The 22588-nt window shown below is 38.9% G+C and overlaps 2 protein-coding genes across 2 annotated transcripts in view; both read left to right on the top strand.

Moving 5' to 3' along the window:
* Plaa (phospholipase A2, activating protein) overlaps nucleotides 1–5644 on the top strand; it is a 38109-nt gene extending 32465 nt beyond the window's left edge. Inside the window, exon 14 of the mRNA NM_172695.2 lies at nucleotides 874–5644. Within this exon, the coding sequence (NP_766283.2) occupies nucleotides 874–1436 (563 nt within the window). The 3' untranslated portion in view covers nucleotides 1437–5644. The remainder of the gene's footprint in view (nucleotides 1–873) is intronic.
* Nucleotides 5645–13986: 8342 nt separating this feature from the next.
* Nucleotides 13987–22588, top strand: part of Caap1 (caspase activity and apoptosis inhibitor 1) — a 56718-nt gene continuing 48116 nt past the window's right edge. The window contains exons 1-4 of the mRNA NM_026368.2: nucleotides 13987–14321; nucleotides 19318–19518; nucleotides 20277–20361; nucleotides 21589–21664. Coding sequence (NP_080644.2) covers nucleotides 14079–14321; nucleotides 19318–19518; nucleotides 20277–20361; nucleotides 21589–21664 — 605 coding nt within the window. The 5' untranslated portion in view covers nucleotides 13987–14078. The remainder of the gene's footprint in view (nucleotides 14322–19317; nucleotides 19519–20276; nucleotides 20362–21588; nucleotides 21665–22588) is intronic.

The following is a 22588-nucleotide window of genomic DNA, read 5'->3' as shown; positions in this document are numbered from 1 at the left end:
TATAAAGCTCTACCAACTTATGAGGATCCTTTCAGCATTTGTTAACTGAAATTCTTCTTTAACTTTTCCTTTAACTCTTTAACCTAGTTATCAAATATTTAAAATAAGCCCTTGCAGCATTCATTTCAACTCATTGATGGTTTAGCTGTGTCAGACTATTTGACAGTGGAGAGAGTTGCCTCAGTTTTGAAATGTATAGCAATCAATGTAGTCTGTGTTGTGGTAAATATTATTTGGGGGTTTCTATTCCACCTTAGATAATTTAATTCCCAAATAAAAGACACAAACCTTTTATATTCACAGTAAGCCTTAAAGCTCTAGAGCTGGGCAGATATCAACTCTTTATGCTATTTTGTCTATTTCCTGTTCCTGTCAATAACCCTGAGATATAGATACCCCTGCCATGTTCCTCCTGGGTCTCTCCTACTCCAAGTGGCCAGCCCTCGTGGCTCTGCTTCATGATCTACCTACCCCATGGCATCTTTATACTTCTCTCCTTTCTTCCTCATGGTGTCTGCCTCAGACTACGAGCCCAGGATCGGAAGCCCCACATACCTCTCTTCTGCCCAGCTATAGGCTCCAGGCATCTTTATTCAACAAATAGTTTTAAAGTAAGGAGCTGAATTCAAAGCATCACTTGGTATACATGAGGATCTCCTCATTGGGGACAACCACATCTTGAGGGCCAGTATTTAGCATTAAAATACATAGCAACAGACCAAATCTCAACACTGTGCAAATATAAAAATAACTTTTTATATATTCTAAAAACAATTGTTTTGTAGTGGGAAAATAAAGTACATTTGAATAATAGGTATAAGGAATTTTCTAGATTTTTTTTTATACACGTTAATGAATATTTCTTTTTAACAGACATTGTCTTTCCTGCACTTGACATTCTTCGCCTATCGATTAAGCATCCCAATGTGAATGAGAATTTCTGCAATGAAAAAGGAGACCAGTTCAGCAGCCATCTTATCAACCTTCTGAACCCCAAAGGAAAGCCAGCAAACCAGCTGCTTGCTCTTAGGACTTTTTGCAATTGCTTTGTTAGTCAGGCAGGACAAAAGCTCATGATGTCCCAGAGGGAGTCACTGATGTCACATGCAATAGAACTGAAATCCGGGAGTAATAAGAACATTCATATTGCTCTGGCTACATTGACCTTGAACTATTCTGTTTGTTTCCATAAAGACCATAACATTGAAGGGAAAGCTCAATGCCTCTCAGTAATTAGCACAATCTTGGAAGTTGTGCAAGACCTAGAAGCCACGTTTAGACTCCTTGTGGCTCTTGGGACACTTATCAGTGATGATTCAAATGCTATACAATTAGCCAAATCTTTAGGTGTTGATTCTCAAATAAAAAAGTATGTCTCCGTATCAGAGCCAGCTAAAGTGAGTGAATGCTGTAGACTTGTCTTACATTTGCTGTAGCAGTGGGGAAAAGACGCTGAGGGGTTTTCTTTTTTTGTTTTGTTTTGTTTTGTTTTTTTCCACATTTTACATGACTGATTGCAGATGTTTAAAAAGAAAGAAAGGAAAATTGGATTAAGTTCAGATCTTGTAAAGTTGTGTTGAGGAGAAACAAATTATAAATAAAGTTTTTGCACTGATGGTTGTGAGGTTTTCCTGTGTAATGGAGTAGATTTTCAAGGGTGTAGAAATGTTAAAAACTATAACCAATAACAGCACAATTATAACAGCATTTTCTTCCTTACCTTCACCACTCAGGAGAACACAGAGGTTCTATAACCTGTTTCTGATCTATGACATCTTGTTCAGTTGACTGTTCTCTTTTGTACATTAGCTTCTCCACTTTCACTGTTGTATTCTTTCAATAGCACTGATGCATTTCAAGGTCTTCTTTTAGGATTTACTTGAAAAATCATTTCAATTAAGTTTGTTATAAATTGTAAATTGATAAATAACAATAATTTCTTGAGCCATTTGTAAATAGAAAGTATCATCTTTCATGGTTCAATTTTACATGAAGAAAGCACATTGGTAAGCTGTTATATTACATATCATTTCAGACAACTGAGGCCTTAAATGAGTATGGCTTAGGAGTTTCTTTCACTATATGAGGTAACTTCATTTTTTCTAGTTTTGATATCTTACAAGTTAAATCATTTCTTTTATCCTTCACCATTTGAAGTAGTAGTGTCATCTTTCATTTCAGTTTTGTACATGTTGATCATATTCATTATTTCAAAGAGAATATTTGGAATTTTTTTACTTTTACTAGGCAATTGTGTAAGCAACATTTATCAGACTTTAAAGTAAAAAAACCTGTCATGTGAAATTAGTATTTTTAGTCCCTGGAATGGTCCAGGTCTTACATTGCTATCTAATTCTCAAATCAGCTTTCTTTGAAAAGTGGTTATTGTGCTTCTGTTTTCAAAAGGAAAGGTAATAGAATAAATTATAATAGGAAGGTTAAACATGAACATAAAGGCATGAGTACTCCATGTAGTCTAGTCTACACAGAGCACTTGCCATGATGCAGCTTCCTGGAAAGCCACAGGTTTGTTTCTAAACAGCCCAGCAACTAAAACAAAGGAGACATCCTTTAATTGAACAATTCATTATGTCTATGACAGTGCTGTTTCTTCTTTCTTTTTTTGGTTTCTCCAGACAAGGTTTCATTAGCAGCTGTTCTGGCACTCACTTTATAAACCAGGTTGGCCTTGAACCCCGAAACCTGTCTGCCTCTGCCTCCTGAGTACTAGGATTAAAGCCACCACTCCCAGCTCAGTCCCTTTTCTTAAGAAGTGTACTTATATTGGTATGTGTATGTGTGTGCCTTTTGGTTTTATTTGTTTTTCGGTACTAGGGACCAAACCTGGTTGCATGTTGGGGAAGGTCTACTCACTGGATTACATTCCCAGTTCCAGGCTTTCGTCTTGATTATGGAAGAAATGGTTTTATAAGGACTTTGTTAAAAATGGTGAGCAGTGATCTCAACATTGCCATTATGGAGAGCCATGGGTTTCCTGACTTAATGCCATATCACAGTCTAAGAAGAACAAATTTTTTTCCACTAAGGGGAAGAAGATTCCGAGTGTTGAGATTAATACAGGAAAGAACTTCTAGAATATCAAAAGGGAGTGAGGAAATGTAAATAGAGGATGTGTGCTTTACTGAGTATTAAATTCCAAGTTCCTGTGTGTACCTGAACTTTAAACTTCATGTTGCTGTTTCATTTATGTATTCATACTTTACCTGTATTGAATTGAGAGTTAAATTTTTATATCAGAATTAAATGGTAAAAAAATCATCCTGGTGCCATTATAACACTTGGCTTGTTAATACATCCATTCTAGCATGCAATTTTAAGTACAATTTATGTTATATTTTGAAAAGCAGGGTGGGTATCTTTGAAAAAAGAATGGATGTGGTCTTACTTAAAACATGAGTTCACTCTTCAGAATGTAAGAGGTGGCAAATTGTAAATACTTTTGTTTCTTATCACTGGCTTTTTTATAACTTTTATTTGTACAGCCTAACAAAAACATAATCTCACTTGAACCTGTCAAATGGTGGTTTACATATTTTGTTTTTCTTTAAACTTTTTTATAGACCTCTTAATGTTTTCTTGAATATAAAAGAAATAAACATTCATTTAGTAAAGCATACACACATCTTATTGACTGTAATCCTACTAAGTAGAAAACCATTCTTAGTTTTATACTACCATGACATGTATGTAAATATGCATTTTAATTTTTCAAAAAGGGATGTATTGGTCAGAAACTTTAATATCCCATTATATTAATATACCCATTTTCTAGTATCTGAAACTTTCCTGCTTTTGATTATCAAGCAATGCTATTAAAGATTGCACAACAATCTTACCATTCCCTTAGGAATATATTTTATGCATAAAATTGATGGATCAAGTTAATAGGCAATTTTGGATTGATGTCTGTCTAAATCAACTCCACTAGGACAATTACAGGTTAGTGAATCTCCTACTGTATTTTCAACTACATTATACATTCAACTACAGACATACGTGATGTCCCTTTCATTAACTATTGTTTTTATCTCCTTATAAATGCTACTGCTGTGGTTTTCTTATGACTAGCTGCGTTTGTTTTACTGGTAATATATATCAACCACACAGCATTATAGTTTTTTTTTTTTTTAATCCAGTGCAGTTTGGTAGAAACATAGCTAAAGATAAATCTTTTTCAAAGATAATTTTGGAGTTAAATGTAGGTTACTTGGTGCTTACCACACAGCATTTTATGAAGAAGTGATAAGATGAATAGACAAGTGTTTGATGTGTTATTTTTCCTTCAGGTCTTTAAAGGATTTCCTCCTGCATGTCTTAAGAGAGAACTTAACTGCTCAGGATTAAGACTTACCCAGGGGCTGGAGAGATGACTCAACGCTTGGATACTTGTTGGTTTACAGAGGACCTGGGTTCAGTTCCCTATACCTAATGGTGGTTCACAGCCATCCATAACTCCAGTTCCAGAGGACATGGTCTCTTCTGACCTTTGTGTGCCAGGCACAAGCATGTGGGACATACGTCATACATTCATAGATATATACAGGCAAAACCTGTAGCTGCAAAAAATATGTAAATTTTAAAGTGTTACTTAGTTGTATTAAAATATACTTTCTAGGGACTGGAGAAATGGCTCAGTGGTTAAGTTTGTGTCCTGCTTTTCTACAACCTGAGTTAGAGTCACAGTTCACAGATGGCTCACAACTGCCTGCTAACTCCAGATCCAGAAAGACTGGATACCTCTGGCCTCTGTTGTCTCAGCACTCAGGTGCCTATGTAGACCCACATATCTACACATAATTTAAAAGTAATAAATCTTTAAACTTTCTAATTTTAATTCCTAATGCATTTTCTGTAACGTACTGAATAGTTTAAGTATGATTATAGATATAATACCGAAGACCCTTTTTAACATTTTCCCATGAGTTTTCCTTTAATGTTCATAAAAGTTATAAAAAATTCAGTGACCCTCTACGGACTTAAAGCTATACAGTGCTCCTTGACATGGAGTTAAATCTCTTCCCAAATCTACCACTACCTCAAGTTGAAAACACATGTTAGTACACTGAACCTATTAAACAGCAGCCTGAGACACTGGAGTACTGATGATTCCTGTCAGGTTAATTTAGCTGTCCTGCATCGCCTCTCCTTTGTACAAAAGGGTATCTTAACCAGATATTGCTATTTGAGAAAAGCTTAAAAGTCTAGTTTTCTTCTGAGTGGCATTACTCTTGTGCCATCATAAAGTCTAACCACTGCTGTCCAAGACTAGATCCTACATTTTCACCGTGTTTGCTTTCTCTATACTTTAAGACCATAAATTGCAGATTTCACATCAATTAAACATTTCAATATAAATCCCTGAATACAAGCATATTTATACATTTTTGAAATTACTTATTTGCCCTAATATCACTCTTGCTTTAAAGCTACCTACTCAGAAAAACAGTCATCAGGATTTATGAGTTGTAGGCATGTATGTAATATTTCTTACTCTAGAATAGTCCATCTCTTAAAGATACTGTCTTTAGAATTCTGCCTACTATAGAATTTGAAGTACCTCACATGCTAAAACATTTCCTATAACCCTTCTGTATTACATATTGTTTAATAAAATACCCTACAACTTAATGGTTTGAGATAATGTATTATCATCATCTAGCTTACCCAACAGTGCCTTGTGTGCTACGATACAGACAAAATGTGCCCGTTGGGGCAACAGCAGTATGGCTCTTCCAGAGGTAACTTACCACTCTGATTGTATCTCAGGTCCACCTCACAGGAAGGAATTTATGCCTGGTATTGTAAACCTGGTCAAAAGCCTATAACTGAAGCGGTCATGGGTCCCAGGGGGGAGCCTAACACTGTTGTGTTGCTAAATGGACCTTAGGCCAAACATCCTAGGTAGAGAAGTACTGTTCTCAGCCTTGATCAAAGACGCTTCTTTGGTAGTGAAATGCAGAGCCTAATGGCTGCTCGAGGTGCTGAGAACAGGCGACCATTGCATACTCATCTCTAAAGAGGATATCTTACCCTGTCTAAGGCTTGGGAGAAACAGCAGAAAGAATCTAAGAGCTGGATAATGGAGGACAGAGCCAGGAAAGGCCATCTTTGAGCATGCAAGGTGATTGCAATCACAAACTCAGCTGCTGTAATTGATTACCTTCAGTGGGCCTGCATAAGACTGAGCTTGTCAGCATTCAGTCATGACTTGGAGAGGGCCTCATTGATAGGTAATGGGGTGGGAATGGGGAAGTCATTGTTTACAGTGGGAGGAACTTGAAGGGAGGAGAGGACTGGGGACTAAGATAAGAAAGGAGTGCATATAATTGGAATATGTGTGTGTACCCACATAATGTATGCTAAGTCACCATTGTATATCCAAGTCTAAACAGACTATATATTATCCCCTCCAAGGCTTAGAAATAAAATTGTCAATAAGTTGAAAAATAATTTAAAAGACAGATGGAAGCCGGGCGTGGTGGCACACGCCTTTAATCCCAGCACTTGGGAGGCAGAGGCAGGCGGATTTTTGAGTTCGAGGCCAACCTGGTCTACAAAGTGAGTTCCAGGACAGCCATGACTATACAGAGAAACCCTGTCTCGAAAAACCAAAAACAAACCAAAACAAAAAAAAAACCAAAAAAAAAAAAAAAAAACCCACAAAAGACAGATGGGTTGTAGCTCGCTACAAACCAGTGTGTGCATACATGTGTGAATACACACCCACATGTGCCAGACCATCTCACTGTGGTCAGTGAGACCTGACACGTGCTAACTGAATCCTCTCCTGTAATTTGGTGACTACCCCTACTTATGACCAACTCCTTTCCAACTGATAACTCTCAAAGACTTTTCAAGAGAAAAAAAAACGGACAACTCTTTTTAAAAATGAATCTTCAGCTTCAACAGCTGTGCTAGCTAGTTTTGAATGTCAAGTTGACACAGACTAGCGTCATTAGGAACGAGGGACCCTCAATGGAGGAAATACCCCACCAGGTTGCTGGTGGGCAGCCTGTGGGCATTTTCTTGATTAATCACTGAATGGGTGACTCCATCCCACAGAGGGCAGTGCTAGGGTGCGTGGTCCTGCAATGTATAAGAAAGCAGTTGAGCAAGCCAGGAGGAGCAAGCCAGTAAGCATTTCTCTATGGCTTCTGCATCGGCATCTACCTCCAGGTTTCTACTCTATTTGAATTCCTACTATGACTTTTCTCAGTGAAAGACTGTGATGTGGATGTGTAAGCTGAAATAAACCGTTTCCTCCTCTAGTTGCTTTTGGCTGTGGTGTTTTATCACAGCAAAAGAAACCCTAAGAAAGACAATAACCAACTGGTGAACCCAAACTTTCTGACCAGACATCCTTTGACAAGAAAAATGCCCTGAACATAATAAAAGAGTTTTCTGTGGCTGCTGTAAAAGGCCAGGGTACCTAAAAAGGAACTGTAGAAAATCCAGGTATCAACAGGAGGAAATTAGAAGAGGAACAGGGCTTCCTGTTTTACATGAAAATAAAGAAAACACTTTAGAGGGTCTTACAAAAAAAAAAAGAAAAAAAAATAGCAGACAGAAGAGACTTCCAGGATATTACTGCCAACACTTAGTCCCGTAAGTCAAAGGTTGCTTCCTTGTTTCAGAGAGCCAGCAGCCATACAGTGACTTCTCATCAGTTGAAGGACAGTGGCTGTTCTATTTGTATAGCTCATCCTGTAACTCTGACTACCAATACTGTCAGTAGGCCTGCCTCAGATAGAGAACTTCATTTCTCTTTCCTTAAGTCTCTCTGCTTGTCTCTCTACTACTCCTGCCATTGCGTTCTGCAGAGCTTCGTCACTATGCTTATGTTGCCTTGACTGTTTGCTCTTCATGCTGGAGAGAACTCTGAGAAAAACTAATACATATTGCTGATGTTGTTTGCTTTATAGAGCAAATGTGTTTTTAAAAATTCTAATAAAAGGCCGGGCAGGGGTGGTGCAGGCCTTTAATCCCAGCACTTTGAAGGTAGAGGCAGGCAGATTTCTGAGTTCGAGGCCAGCCTGGTCTACAGAGTAAGTTACAGGACAGCCAGGACTGCACAGAGAAACCCTGTCTCGAAAAACAAAATACAAATTCTAATAAAAACATCACAGGGCGGTCATTTGTTTCTTAGGAAGGTCATTTGTCTCTTTAATGGAAATCATAAAAACCAACTAACCAAACAAACAAATAAAAAACCCAAAGCCCTCTTCCCGACTATCACCAACTCAGCAAAGTGAACTGATTACCTAAACCAGTTCCTACCACGTGGCAGAAAGTAATGTACTAGCCGTTATACAGACAGTCATCAAATATTTGAAGTGGCACAAGCTCTGAGCATGTTGTGCGGGGGTGGGGGTAGGGGGATGGTTTCCTTCCCGCTTCAGAACAACGCATTAAAAAAATAGACCCCCAAATTTAGACATAAAAGCAATTTTAAAACCTAGCTAAAGCCATCATTTAAGTTTGATTGTTGTTTAAGAGTTACCATGTATTCCAGGTTTAACTTGAACTCAGTCACCTGACTGTCTCCCAAGTGCCAGGATTACTGTGTATCATGACATTGGGTGAAACAGCAGACTTGTTGACTTGCCCTTGCATAATCAGGCCCAGTGCAAATTGTTAAGAGAGAGCTGCTGAGAATGAATGATGAATGAACCATGGAGAAACAATCTTTTTGTTTGCTTGGCTTTAGGTCACTATGTAGCCCAAGCTAGTCTCAAACTTCAAACTTGATATATTTCCCTGACTGTTCACCTCCCCCTCCTCTCTCTCCACCTCTCCCTCCCTCCACACATACACATTACACACAACATACATATGCATACACACTACATACACACTATACATACTGCACCCTACACACATATACCCATACATTACATACACCACATACATACTACACGCATACATATATATTACACATTACATATATACTATACACACACACAAACAGTGCTTCTATTGCAGGCACATGCCACTGTACTCAGACCTTACCAGAAACTAACTTACGGTGTGGCACAAAGAACAGACCACTTCTCCATAGTGCTTCAGCCTACCTTCTTACAACATGTTCATGTGTTTATTCTTAGGAACTACATAAAGTGCTTCCTTATTAGGCTGGGATACTTGTTTTGTTTTTTGTTTTGTTTTGTTTTTTGTTTGTTTGTTTGTTTGTTTGTTTTTGCTTCTTTCTTTCTTTGCTTTTGAGACAGGGTTTCTTTGCGTAGCTTTAGCTGTCCTAGAACTCACTTTGTAGACCAGGATGACTTCAAACTCAGAGAGAGATCTGCCTCCCGAGCACTGGGATTAAAGGCGCATGCTACAACCACCGGACTAGGCTGGAATATTTCTGTGTTGCAAAGCCATGGCTCAAAAGGTAGTGGAAATCTTACCAGAAACTCTGTTCTCTTCTGGAGGGGTCCTTCTGAATTTTAGTTTCCTGGGCCAAATGATTCAGTCCATTTGTAACGTGGTGAATTCTCTTAGACTGTGGTTATACTTACTCTCCATAGTTTTAAGGACGATGGAAGACACAATGTAATAATAAATCCCAGTTGTTAACAGTGGTTTTCAACTTTGACTGGGCAATGGCTACTTTGTTGATTTTGCTTAATTAAACTTTGTTCCAATCCCATTTGGAAAAAAATCAATTTTCCCCTTTGAAATAATAACAGGAAGGCCCATATGCCTAGGAGAAGGGAGCACATGAGCTAATTCTCCTCCAAGGAGATAGTTTCCACTGCTGGTGAGACCTAAACTTAAAAAAAAAAAATCCAAGCCTTTAATGGGGAGCTCCTGAGGATAAAGATATCATTCCAGATCACAGCTTCCAACCTGGGGGTTGAGTTTATTGGAAGCTAAATAAAGCGCTCTCTCCAGCTTCCTGGACGTATTGTTAACCCATCCTGCGTCACTAGGCATTGACTCATTTGAAAAAGGAAGACCTCACTAGAGAGCTTCACTAAAATTGACTACCAATTCTATTTTTTTCCAACTTACAAGCATTTTTATTGAGATAGGGTCTCTCTATGTAACCCTAGCTGTCCTAGCTGTCCTGAAACTCACTTTGTAGTGAGTGCATGACCTATAGCAGGGTTTCCCATGCTTCACTGTAACCTGATAATTTCCATTAGAACATTTGATTAATGAACTTGTTCTGTTCCGTGACAATAAGTATTCATTTTAACTGCTGCCATGTTGGAACATGTTATTTGGAGCAATCTGGGATCTTGCTCCTGTGCAATGGTTTCTCATGCTTAGCTCATAATAAGTAACCCTTACTCTCTTTTAGGTAAGAGTTATGTTTTGCATTGACAGGATTACAGGTCTGGACACTCCCAGGAGTGTGACTCACCAGTACAAAGCTAGACATTGGGCAAGTACTGATAAAATACTGGAGTCATGGATAAAAATGGCTCCATTGAAAATGAAATATATTACTAGAAATATCTCTTCAATTATTAGGAGAGTCACTTCTTTTGTCAGAGCTACTTGGGTCTGAGAATGTTCTGTGACTCTTCATCTAGTGTAGTTTTTGTTTGTTTTAGACAAGGAGTGTCATTGAACCTGGAATTTAGTAATTAAGCCAAATTCAAAGGCCAGCAACTCCCATTATCCTCCCATCTTTTTCCTTGAGGACGGGATTGCAGGCACAAGCCATGGGATTTGTGCTGTTCAGGCTAACTTCCCTACCCATAGCATTGGCATGATCATGACTGGTGGGTCCTGAGTGGAGAACTGAGCCAGAACAGAGACTAACAGGCCTCAGGCAACAGTGAGCTCAATGACAATGGACTCTTGCAGGCAGCTTCGGTCAGACAGCTCATTATATCAGGGGAACAAAGCCCATTTAAACCTTTTGGGGGTGAGCAGGAGCTATAGGGGTGCATGGACATCGTTGGCTGGGATCAGGGTGTTGGGGATGCCTCACTTGCATAAGGAGGAATTGCAGGTGCTGCTGGGCATGACCTTATAAAGGGAGAGGAATTTTAACTTGGTAGGCACAGGGGCAAGGGGCATAACTACTTCTCCTGTTGATCTCAGGATGAGATGTCCAGGGTTTGGACACATCCCTCCCCCACTCTTGCTGCAGGCCCCTCCTCTCCCTTCCCCTGGCTCCCTGGCCCCACAGACTTGGCTGTTGACTTTATGAACTCAGGTCCTCATGCTTGATTGCCCCAAAACAGATTGTGCTAGTTACAAAGGCGCTTATTCTTCACGCTGTGTGTGCTTAAATGCCCCTCAGGTCAAGTGTGAAACTATAAAGGTATTTGAGCTTACCAAAATTGACAGGAGGCCATAGTAACTTTCCAGTTTGGCTTGAATTCAAGCTTTGTGACACTGGTAGCTGGTTACCCTAGGAACTGAGTCTCCTTTCAGATACAGATCTCAGCATTTACTAATTTGTATGCTTGCTGTCTTTCATAAATATTATTGTCTCTCTTGATGTCTTAGAACCACACATAAACCTACTAGAATTATGGATGCTCAGCAGCTGGACATGATTCAGGAATTTTTTGTATTACATGACAGAAACCCTCACTTAGGAGACCCTTGCTATGTAAAATTTACTTCAGGACTCATAACTGCAGCTTTGTAGGACAACTACTTAAGATCAAGTTTCTAGCAACACGGTACATTCAGTTCTTTTTTTTTTTTTTTTTAAGATTTATTTATTTATTTATTTCATGTCTGTCAGTACACTATTGCTGTCTTCAGGCACACCAGAAGAGGGCATCGGATCCCTATTACAGATGGCTGTGAGCCACCATGCGGGTGCTGGGAATTGAACTCAGGACCTCTGGAATGTGCTCTTAACCACTGAGCCATCTCTACAGCCCTACATTCAGTTCTTATGTCTTGAGAGCGATCAACTGATTATCCCTATGTCCTAGAGAAAGATTTTAATCAAAATGGGTAATTAAGAGAGCCTGGGGAAAAATCACAAAAAAATGAGGCCATTTTTTTTTTTTTTCTGGAGACAGGCTTTCTCTGTGTAGCCCTGGCTGTCCTGGAACTCACTTTGTAGACCAGGCTGGCCTCAAACTCAGAAATTCGCCTGCCTCTGCCTCTGCCTCCGGAGTGCTGGGATTAAAGGCGTGCGCCACCACACCCGGCAAAGATTTATTTTTAACATGTTATGTGCTTGTATGTGTTTATGTGGAAGTATGTGTACATGAGTGCAGATGCCGATAGAGGCCAGAAGAGGGTGTTGGACATTGTAGACATTGTATTGTTGTAATAATAGCAGTGCATCATTAACTACTGAGCTATTTTGTCATAGTGAGATGAAACAAAATTCTGCTATCCTTGTCAGTACAAGAAATTGAGACAATTATTTTGTTGTAACATAATTTTGGCTCTTTAAAAAGAAGTCAGTCCTGTGTGGCTCCATACAGGACTGATACATAGTACTGGCTCAGCATGCACAAACCCCTAGGTTTGATCTCAGCTTTACATAAATTAGGCCAGGTGTTGCATGCCAATAATCTCAATACTAGGGAAGGGGAAGCAGGAAGATCAAGTGTTCAAGCCTAGGACTGGAGAGATGGCTCAGCAGTTCAGAGCAATTATTGCTTTTCCAGAGTTCCTGGGTTCCGTTCCCAGCATCCATATGGTGGTTTACAACCATCAGTAATTTTTTTTCCAGGGATTCAATGCCTTCTCTTGGTCTCTGAGGGCACCAGGCAGTGGTGTGGTACACATGTCTATATGTAAGTCAAAACATTCATGTACACAAAATAAATACATCAATCTAAAAACAAATGAACAAACCAACCAAACCCTAAAAGAAACAGTTCAAGGCCATCCTTAGCTGTACGTGTGGCAGGCCAGTCTAGACTCGGAGAGAACCTGCCTCAAAACAACTGTGAATAAAAACTCCTGAAAAGCTGCGTCCGGCTGTGAACAACAATAAGCCTGGAAAAAAAAAAACAAAAACAAAAAACAAACAAACAAACAAAAAAACAAACCTGGAATGAGTCTGTGTCTACAGAGACTGATGGATGAATTAGAATTTCAGTACTGTGAAGAGGTTGGAATTTTGTAAGTTCACAGGCTAATTACTTCATCGTGGGCTATTTTAGCCTCCAGGAACAGCCAGCCATTCCTTGCCCCACTGTGTATCTATCTGTGACTAAACTGATTCGACCGCTCCATGGTATAGGTAAAAAGGTTTTTATTGTAGAGAGAACAGCCAGAGGCATCTGTAAGAGTTCACAGGGAAGAAAGAAGGCTGAACATGGCCAGGGCTATCTGTTTCTTGCTTTCTTTTTTCTTTTGTTTTTGTTTTTGTAGACAGGGTTTCTCTGTGTAGCCTTGGCTGTCCTGGAACTCACTTTGTAAACCAAGCTGGCCTTGAACTCAGAAATCCGCCTGCTTCTGCCTACCAAGTCCTGGGATTAAAGGCGTGCGCTACCACCGCCGGGCTACTAAACTCACATTGTTGAACACTGAAATACTATAGGAACTTGTCTTCCTTCTGACATCCTTTCCATTCCTTTAAAAGTAACATGAAATCATGCTACGAAATTAGTTTTAATGATACAAAATACGGAAGCATAAGACTGTTATTTTTGCACAAGTCCTTAAAGTGTACAAAAAAAAAAAAAAAAAAAAAAAAACCCTGCTCAAATGAGGTCGTAGTGAGATGAAGCAATTTTTTTTATTCTGAAATTCTTTTTATTGTTATATCGTTGAATCAAACGAGGGAATCGAAGGTAGAAGAAATTGGAGACTCAGCAACTTTAATTTTACCTTCCAACGTACTTGTAAGCTGAGAAACACTGAAAGGAATTAAATCTTCCCAGAGGTTGGGAAAAAGCAAACAGATCCGTTGGACCACACGTCACCTTTTAAACTCCAGACAACCTCAGCAGCTGGCACAGCGCATCCGAGCCCCGCCTCCAGAAGCTACGCGTAGTAAAACGCGCCGGGACCGGAAGTGACGCCAAGTCTGCGACAGCAGCGCCGGCCGCTACGGAAGCGGGGTTCTGTTGCTGCAGAGACGGTCGGCTGTCGCCGATGGTTGCAGCGCGAGGACCATGACGGGGAAGAAGTCTTCCCGAGAAAAGCGGCGCAAGCGGAGCGGGCAGGAGGCAGCCGCGTCGCTCGCAGCCCCGGACCTGGTGCCCGTGCTGAGCGGGAGCGCGGGTGGGTGCGGGAGCGGCGGCTGCTGCGGGGTCGCCGGCGGCGGGACGAGTGTGGCGGGCGGCGCGGAACGAAGCGAGCGCCGAAAGCGGAGGAGCACCGATTCGTCCTCCAGCGTCTCGGGCTCCCTGCAGCAGGTGCGTGCCTCGCCTCGCGCCGTCTCCCGGAGCTGCGGCCCCTCAGAAGAGCCGGGCTGCAGAGCCGCGCGGGCGCGGGCAGAAGCTCATTGTTAGTGCCGGGGTCCCTTGGGCCGCCGGTTCCGTTCTGAGTCCGTTTGAACTCTTCCCCATGTATTAAACTTTTAAGTTTCTGGATTTACTGATCAGTACTCCTTCCCCATTAAACTTTCGCGGTTTCTTTTACTTGTGGTTTCCCCGATCTCCGTAGAGGATCTGTGGGTCGGGAAGTAGTTACAAATGCCGGTGTAAGCACTGACCACCACTATTTAATAGATTCTGATTATTTTCACATTACACACACATTAAAAAAAAACCCACAACAACAAACACCTGAGACCCAAGTTCAGGAATTTCACCCACAGTCACAGTCGCAAGAATTTCGTAGTTCCTACATTTGAATTCAACAGCTGGGACCAAAATGTGTTTCTTATGCATCATCAACCTGCCGCGATACCACTATTTAAAACAGTAGTTTGTAACTTACTGTAAAACAAATGACTGTGTTCTTAAAATTCATCGGACACAGAATCAAGGCAGGAGTTCAACGCCCTTCGTAGTGCCTCTTGATATGCATACCTTCTGTGGATGAGTAGCCACTCTTCATTGTTTACTTTTACGAATGTAATTGGGTATATTCTCGCATTGAATGGGTCTCCTTCCATACATGGTGTGTTTTAGGTTTCCCAGTATACTCGTATCTCTATTGTAGAATATTTAGGTTTTCAGTTTTATTGATTTTTATATACAATACCAAATGGAACAAACTTGTCATAGATCTTGTGCAAGAGTTACGTAGACTTGGACTTACAGAAATGAAATTGCAGTGTCAAAAGTATATACGTTTAAAAAGGTGATGAATTCCACTTGCTCTGCATATCGGCACCATATGCTGTATTGACCAAATGCTTCATGCTCGAGCCACTTGGGCTTCACAGCACAAATGAACCAAACTCTATATATGTAAAGCCAAACTGTTCTCTTAAAATAAAACACACAGGAAATAGAACCAAATACTTTTAAAGCAAGACTTAACTGATTTATAGTTGAAATAGTATGGATATTCATGTCTGCCAGTCTTCACAAGCATGTTATCTTCCTTACATGGCCACCCCACCCCCAACGCCCGCCCCAATCTCCAATAGCCCTTGCTAGCCTGGAACTTGCTCAATGTATGCTCCTTAGACCATGTTGGCCTCAGACTTAGCATCCACCCTCCTGCCTCTGGCCTTGGAATGCTGACATTACAGGTGCGTCCCCCTCCCATCCCTGTTTTTTCTTTTTTAGAGAGTGGTCAGATGGACAGACCAAGTAATTATTACTTTTTTTTTTTTTTTGGTTGTTGTTAGTTTGTTTTTTGAGTCAGGGCCTTACTGGTCTGGAACTCAAAAAAAATTTTTTTTTGCCTGCCCCGGTCTTCTGAGTACTGGGATTAAAGGCATGTGCCATTGTACTCGGCTAACATTGTTTTAATATGTATGTTCCTGATGAATGGTGGTACTGAACATTTCTACATTTTTATTTACCCTTTGATTCCTTGTGTAGTTGTATAGATTCTTTGCTTGTTCTTCCTTTTATTCAGTGTTTCACTGAGAAGTCTCATACATATTTCAATTAAGCGTTAGTTTTAAACTTGTGTATACAGTAATGGTTAATATAGCTTGGTTTAAAGCACTGCTCTACCGTCCTAATGCTGCAACCCTTCAATACACTGACTCATATTGTGATGACTTCCAACCATAAATTTATCTTCCTTGCTACTCCATAATTGTATTTTTGCTACTGTTTTGTAAATATCTGTTTTCCCATGGTCTTAGGTAATCCCGTGAACGGGTCATTAGACCGCTCCCCAAGGGGTCTTGTCCTATAGGTTGAGAACTGCTGGTTTAAAGTGTGCTGGAGGGCTTGAGTTTTGTCTTGTTTTTTTCTTTTTTGATATCCAGAGCTGGTATTTTTTTTCTTTTACCTTCCAGATTTTGTGGTTTGGAAGACTGTAAAATTTATAAAAGTTATTCTGTATTTTTTAAATACTTCACACATTTCACATTTATTTATTTAATTGAGCATATAGCACGATCTATGTGGAGTCAGAGGACAACGTGCAGGTATTATTTCCAGCACGTGGGAAGGACTGGGCTCTCATGTTAGGATGGTGACAAGCACCCTTACTGCTGAGCCAGCTCACTTACCTGCACTTGCCAGCTCTCTTCCCATAGGTTTTGTATTCAAAGATTGTTTAGTTTTTAAAGTTTTTATTTACCTTTATTTTATGTGCTTTGATGTTTTACCTGAATGTATGTCTGTGTGAGAGTGTCAGATCTTGTATTTACAGACAGTTGTGAGCTGCCATGTGGGTGCTGGGATTTGAACCCAGGTCCTCTGGAAAAGCAGTCAGTACCCTTAACCACTGAGCTATTTCTCCAGCCCCTTCTAATCTTTTTTTTTTTTTTTTGGAGAAAGGGTTTCTCTGTATAGCCCTGGCTGTCCTGGAGCTCACTTTGTAGAACAGGCTGGCCTCCAACTCAGAAATCCACCTGCCTCTGCCTCCCAAGTGCTAGGATTAAAGGTGTGCGCCACCACTGTCCAGCTAATAGTGCTTTAATATTAAAATGATTTTTATTTATATTTTTAATGTGCATTGGTGTTTTGTCTGTATATATGTCTGGGTGAGGGAGGGTATCAGATCTTGGAGTTATAGGCAGTTGTGAGGTGCCATGTGGAGAGAGCTCCTATCCTCTGGAAGAACAGCAAGTGCTCTGAACTGCTGTGCCATCTCTCTAGACTCATACTTTTTAACATTACAACTTTTTTTTTGGCTTTTCCGGGCAGGAAACTCACTCTATAGACCAGGCTGACCTTGAACTCAGAAATCCGCCTGTCTCTGCCTCCCAAGTGCTAGGATTAAAGGCATGTGCTACCACTGTCCAGCACATTACAAGTTTTAATTAGGACTCATGGATTCAACTACTTATATGATTTTCTTCTACCTAGTCACATTATTTTTTTATTAGTCATTTTCTGCAATATTTCTGCTCACACTGAATTTTGACAATTTTAGCACTTCTTTTGTTGTTAATTTTGAATTATCAGAGTCTAGGATAGTGTTAGATTGTAGCAGTGATAATGGGCGTTCTCTTCCCATTTTTTTTTTTAAAGTAAGACTCCCTCCTTCCCTTCCTCCTTCTCCCTTCCTCCTCCTGTCTTTTTCCTTCCCTTCTATATTGAACCCAGGGCCTTGAACCTGTTAGGCAAATGCTCTAACACTGAGCTACACATCTAGCTCTAGTGGGAACAGTTTAATGATGTACCAGTAAGTGTATTCATGACAGAATGTGAAGGTGACTTTGCTCAGGTCAAGAACATTTTTTCAACCCTGGGTTCTGTGGGTTTGGTTTTCTCATGTGGCTTCTTGGCATGGTGTTGATGTGACTGTATCAGCTACTTAATGTAATTATGTTGTTTAAGTATTGGTAAGTTTAGTTGATAGTAAGCTATATGTGCTGTCTTGGGAAAAGCCCTCTTTGGTGTGTCGGACTTACGTGTTGTATGAAGTATTTTTACTTTGGGGTAGATATTTTTGTTTATTTTTTGAGACAGGACTCCTATTTGTGTCCCTGGCTGTTCTGACATTCACTAGACAAACATCTCCCTTCTACCTCCTGAGTGCGGGGGTACATCAAAAGTTATGTTAGCCCCTAGTTTCAGTTTTGTAGTGAGTTGAGTTGGGAAGTTTATATATATTTGATAATAGTTCATAATTTTTCCTAATATGCTTATCAAAACTTTTAAGACCTAATTGGTTTTTGTTTTGTTTTGTTTTGCTTTCAGTCAGGGCATCACTATGACCTCCTGACTAACCCGGAACTCATTTAGTAGGTTAGCCTGGCCTTGAATTTAGAGAGATACATCTGCCTCTCCCACCCAAGTGCTGGGATTAAAGGTATACACTTTTAAGCCTACCCCGAAAAGAAGTTTTAAGAGCCCATGTGATGGCTCAGTGGGACTGCACAAACCTTACACTCAAGTTCCATCCTTGAAACTGCTGGGGGAGAGAATCTATTCGCAAAAGTTGTTGTCCTTCACCCTCTACATGTGTAAACTCATACATGATATACTCACCTAATAACAATAAACAAAATCTTAAATTGAAAAAAGAATGAAAAATCATAGATCTTTTCTGCTTTCCCACCACATTTGGACTTTCAAATTTGTATCAGATACGCATGTGTGCTGTTAATAGTGTGATGTGGTAGTGTAGGAAAAGGAAAGAGGAAAGACTGCCTTAGAATGTATACAACATGAGGCCTAGTTTATAAAATTCATCTTGCTAACGGTTAACTAAACAGAAATCTCATATGGGTGAAATTCATAGGATGTGGAGAACTTAGCTCCATGGCTGTAAGAATCAAGGAAAGATTATGGCCAAAGTTTTGATAGTAGGTTTAGAAAGACTGACTAGTTATGGGAGCTAAAAGGAAAATTGTCAGAAATGCCTTACATTATTGAAACTACTTGAACCTTTTGATATATGATTAAATCATATAATAGTGTGAAAATGATAGCTTGTAGTTGGAATCTGGCTTTGTAGTTGTGGTTTGTAACATTTGCTGCTGTTTTGTTTCTTTATATGAATGTAAGTAGAATGACAAAGCATTTCTGGCTTTTGGGTGAATGATTCTTGAAGGAATCTCCTAATTCTTCAGGTCTGAAATGTTAGGAACTGGTACATTTTGATTTGTAAATTCCGAGAGGATTTTCTTTTATTACAACTCCTTCAGTTAGCTGCAGGGTGGAGAGTAACAGAAAGAGTGATGAACAACTAAATTTTCTAATGACTTTAGATAGACAATTGTGCAAATAAAAAAATTTACAGTGCTTAATGAAGAATGAATAACTGTAATGTATGCATTCTACATGTTTAATGTTATTTAATGATTCCTTATTTCTTTACTTGTAGGAAACCAAGTATCTTTTACCAAGTCTGGAAAAAGAATTATTCTTGGCAGAGCACAGTGATCTTGAAGAAGGTGGACTGGATCTGAATGTCTCCTTAAAACCTGTTAGTTTCTATATATCAGACAAAAAGGAAATGCTGCAGCAATGCTTCTGTATCATAGGAGAGAAGAAGTTGCAGAAGATGCTCCCTGATGTACTGAAGGTACTTTCCCAGTGAGCTGGCTGCACACGCGGAGAAACAGCCTTCATCTGTAGCAGTCATGCCTTTGAATGTAGTGTGTGATTGGATGTTCTAATCTGAAACAAGTTACTTGAAAGAATTTAAGGAAGAAAATTTAGAGAACCTTAAATAAATGGCCTTATATATCTAAGCATTTTTTTTTAAAAGAAAAATTATGCAAGACATTTATTGACCCCGTGGAAATAATTATTTCCCAGTAGTGGTACTAATTGGTGCTATAAAGAATAATATGCGGCTGTGTAACAATCCACAATAGTTTGTAGTAGCTTACGTTTCATCATATTTATAGGTTTTTTTTTACATATATATTTCTGGAAACTTCAGGAAAATATGTGATATTCTGATTTTATGGTTATACAAACCCAAACATAGCCTAAGGGCAAGTATCTCATGGTCACGCCCTGAAGATTTAAATCTTTACAAGAATTACACGAGGTAAATAGACTACATTTAAAGGTGTCTGGAAGACTGACTTTTAGTTCAGTTTTTGCTTCTAATAAACATGATTTTATGTATTCCTTCAGATCTCTGAAATATTCATGTCAAATGACAGCTTTTCAGACTTTATCCCATATATTCGTGTGAATATTCTTGAGGCTTTTATTTGTTTGATTATAAGATCTTGCTAATTCGAATTTTTTTTTATAATTGCAGTTTTCCAGTTTACATTGGAGCTATAGTACATAAATGCAATTTTTTTTAAATGTCATTTTCTTTAGAACTGTTCAGTAGAAGAAATTAAAAAACTATGCCAGGAACAATTAGAGCTCCTGTCTGAAAAACAAATCTTGAAGATTCTTGAGGGTAAGAATGAACATTTCTCTGTTCTGCCGACTTATTAAGTGGTTCTGCACACACACACTGACGCTTGCCTTCTCTTGCTTGAATGTGACTTTAATCTCTTTATGGAGGAATCACTGAAGAATATCTTGATGTCTGTCTGTACTGGAAAATATAATTTACATATCAGAATAGAATGAATGAATAGAATGAAAACCCCAAATTTGATATACACCTTTTCCTTACCCAGTAGATAGATGAGTCCATGTGTATATAATAAAATAAAATGAAAAATAAAAAAATATCACAAGTACTGAAAAAAATCACTGAGAACTTACATTCTTTAAAATAAGTAAGACAATTTTTGCTTTATTTTCTTTATGGTTTATAATGAGCTACTGCATATGTTAGAATTGTTAATTTTCCAGCATTTATTTCTTCCAAAATAAGATTATTATTTGATACTGATAACTTTTAGAATTTTGAATTTTCAAGTGTTTTTAGGTTTGATTTGGAATATTGAGAGGATTTTCTCATTTGCATAACTGAAAGAACAAAAAGTAGTTATATTGAATTTCTAGTGACTGATTTTTTTTTTTTTTAATTACTGTAAAGTAGGGTTGCAGAGATTGATCAGTAGTTAAGATTGGAGTTTGGTTTCCAGCACTAACATAACTCCAGCTCCAGGAGATCTGACATCATCTTATAGCCTCTGTAGGCATCCTGCCCACTGTACACAAAAACACACACACAAATAAAAATACAATAAATGACTTAATGGAATTTGTAGTTCTGGAAAAATAATATACATATACACGTAAATGTATATAGTCTGTTAATTACGTATGTACACATTCTTGTATGTATGTAATAGGTAAAGAGAGGATAATGGGAAAAACCCTTTAAAATCTAACACTGGAGAATGGAGAGATGGCTTAGGGGTTAAGAGCACTTGCTGCTATTCTAGAGTATCTGAGTTTGGGTTCCAGCACCCACATTGGGTGGCTTACTGCCACTTCTGTCCTCTGGATACCTGCATGCAGTTACCCACAGATTTATACACACACACACACACACACACACACACACACACACACACACGTAAACAACATCAATCTTAAAAACGTACAAGTAATAGAAAAATATTTTGTAAGGTTTTTTTACCTGTATCTTTTTTAAAGATGGCACTTTTTATGTACTGATACAGTAATTTTATGAACATGTTTTCAGTAGTTCATTTTTTTTTATAAGGTGACAATGGTTTGGACTCTGATATGGAAGAGGAGGCAGATGATGGCTGTAAGGTGGCACCTGATTTAATCAGTCAGTAAGTTAAAACACAAACACTTTTCTTTTCATTAAAAATAATTTTTTTTTTTTTTTGCTATTTCTTTGAAGGTCCCTGTTTTGGAAAAAAAATGTGTGTGTATGTGTGTGTGTGTATGAGTATATTATCACATGTGGGTAAGGGGAGGCCAGACGAGGATATCAGATTTCCTGGAGCTGGAGTTACAAGTGGTTGTGAGCTGCCTGAAGTGGATGCTGGGAGCCAAACTTGAATCCTTTGGAAGAAGAAGAAATGTTCCTAGTTGCTAAGCTGTCTCTCCAGCCTCACTTTGAAGATTATGATGATTTTTCTGAGTGTGTGTGTGTGTGTGTGTGTGTATGTGTATGTATGAGAACCTTTATATATATATATATATATATATATATATATATATATATATATATATATATATATATATGTACAAGTTTATTTGTCCTTTTTATTTTTACCTGTATGTTTATGTGTATTGCTGTAAGTATGTGTAATTGGAATATTTTGATGATAAAAAGTACTTAAATTTTTGAGAACCATTGTCAGTGGACGATAGTATAATAAATACTACATATTTAAGCTGAATCTAAGAAACTAAAACCTAAGAAAACCTAAGAAAAAAATTTTAAACTGTAGAGAGAGCATCAAATATGTGTTGCTTGGCTGCCTTGGAGACAGTCTTAGCCACATTGTACATCTTGCTTTAAGTCATTTGACAACATAGAAAATGTCTACATTTTAAATAAATAGTTTTAGTAGCTTTTCTTTTAAAATACTTAATGTTAGCCAAGCGTGGTGGCGCACGCCTTTAATCCCAGCACTTGGAAGGCAGAGGCAGGCGGATTTCTAAGTTCGAGGCCAGCCTGGTTTACAGAGCGAGTTCCAGGACAGTCAGAACTACACAGAGAAACCCTATCTCGAAAAAAACAAAAA

The sequence above is a fragment of the Mus musculus genome, chromosome 4 (genome assembly GCF_000001635.26).
Source record: "Mus musculus strain C57BL/6J chromosome 4, GRCm38.p6 C57BL/6J".
NCBI classification, from domain to species: Eukaryota; Metazoa; Chordata; class Mammalia; order Rodentia; family Muridae; genus Mus; species Mus musculus.
Note: the sequence above shows the minus strand (reverse complement) of the source record. Positions and strands in the feature narration are given on the sequence as shown.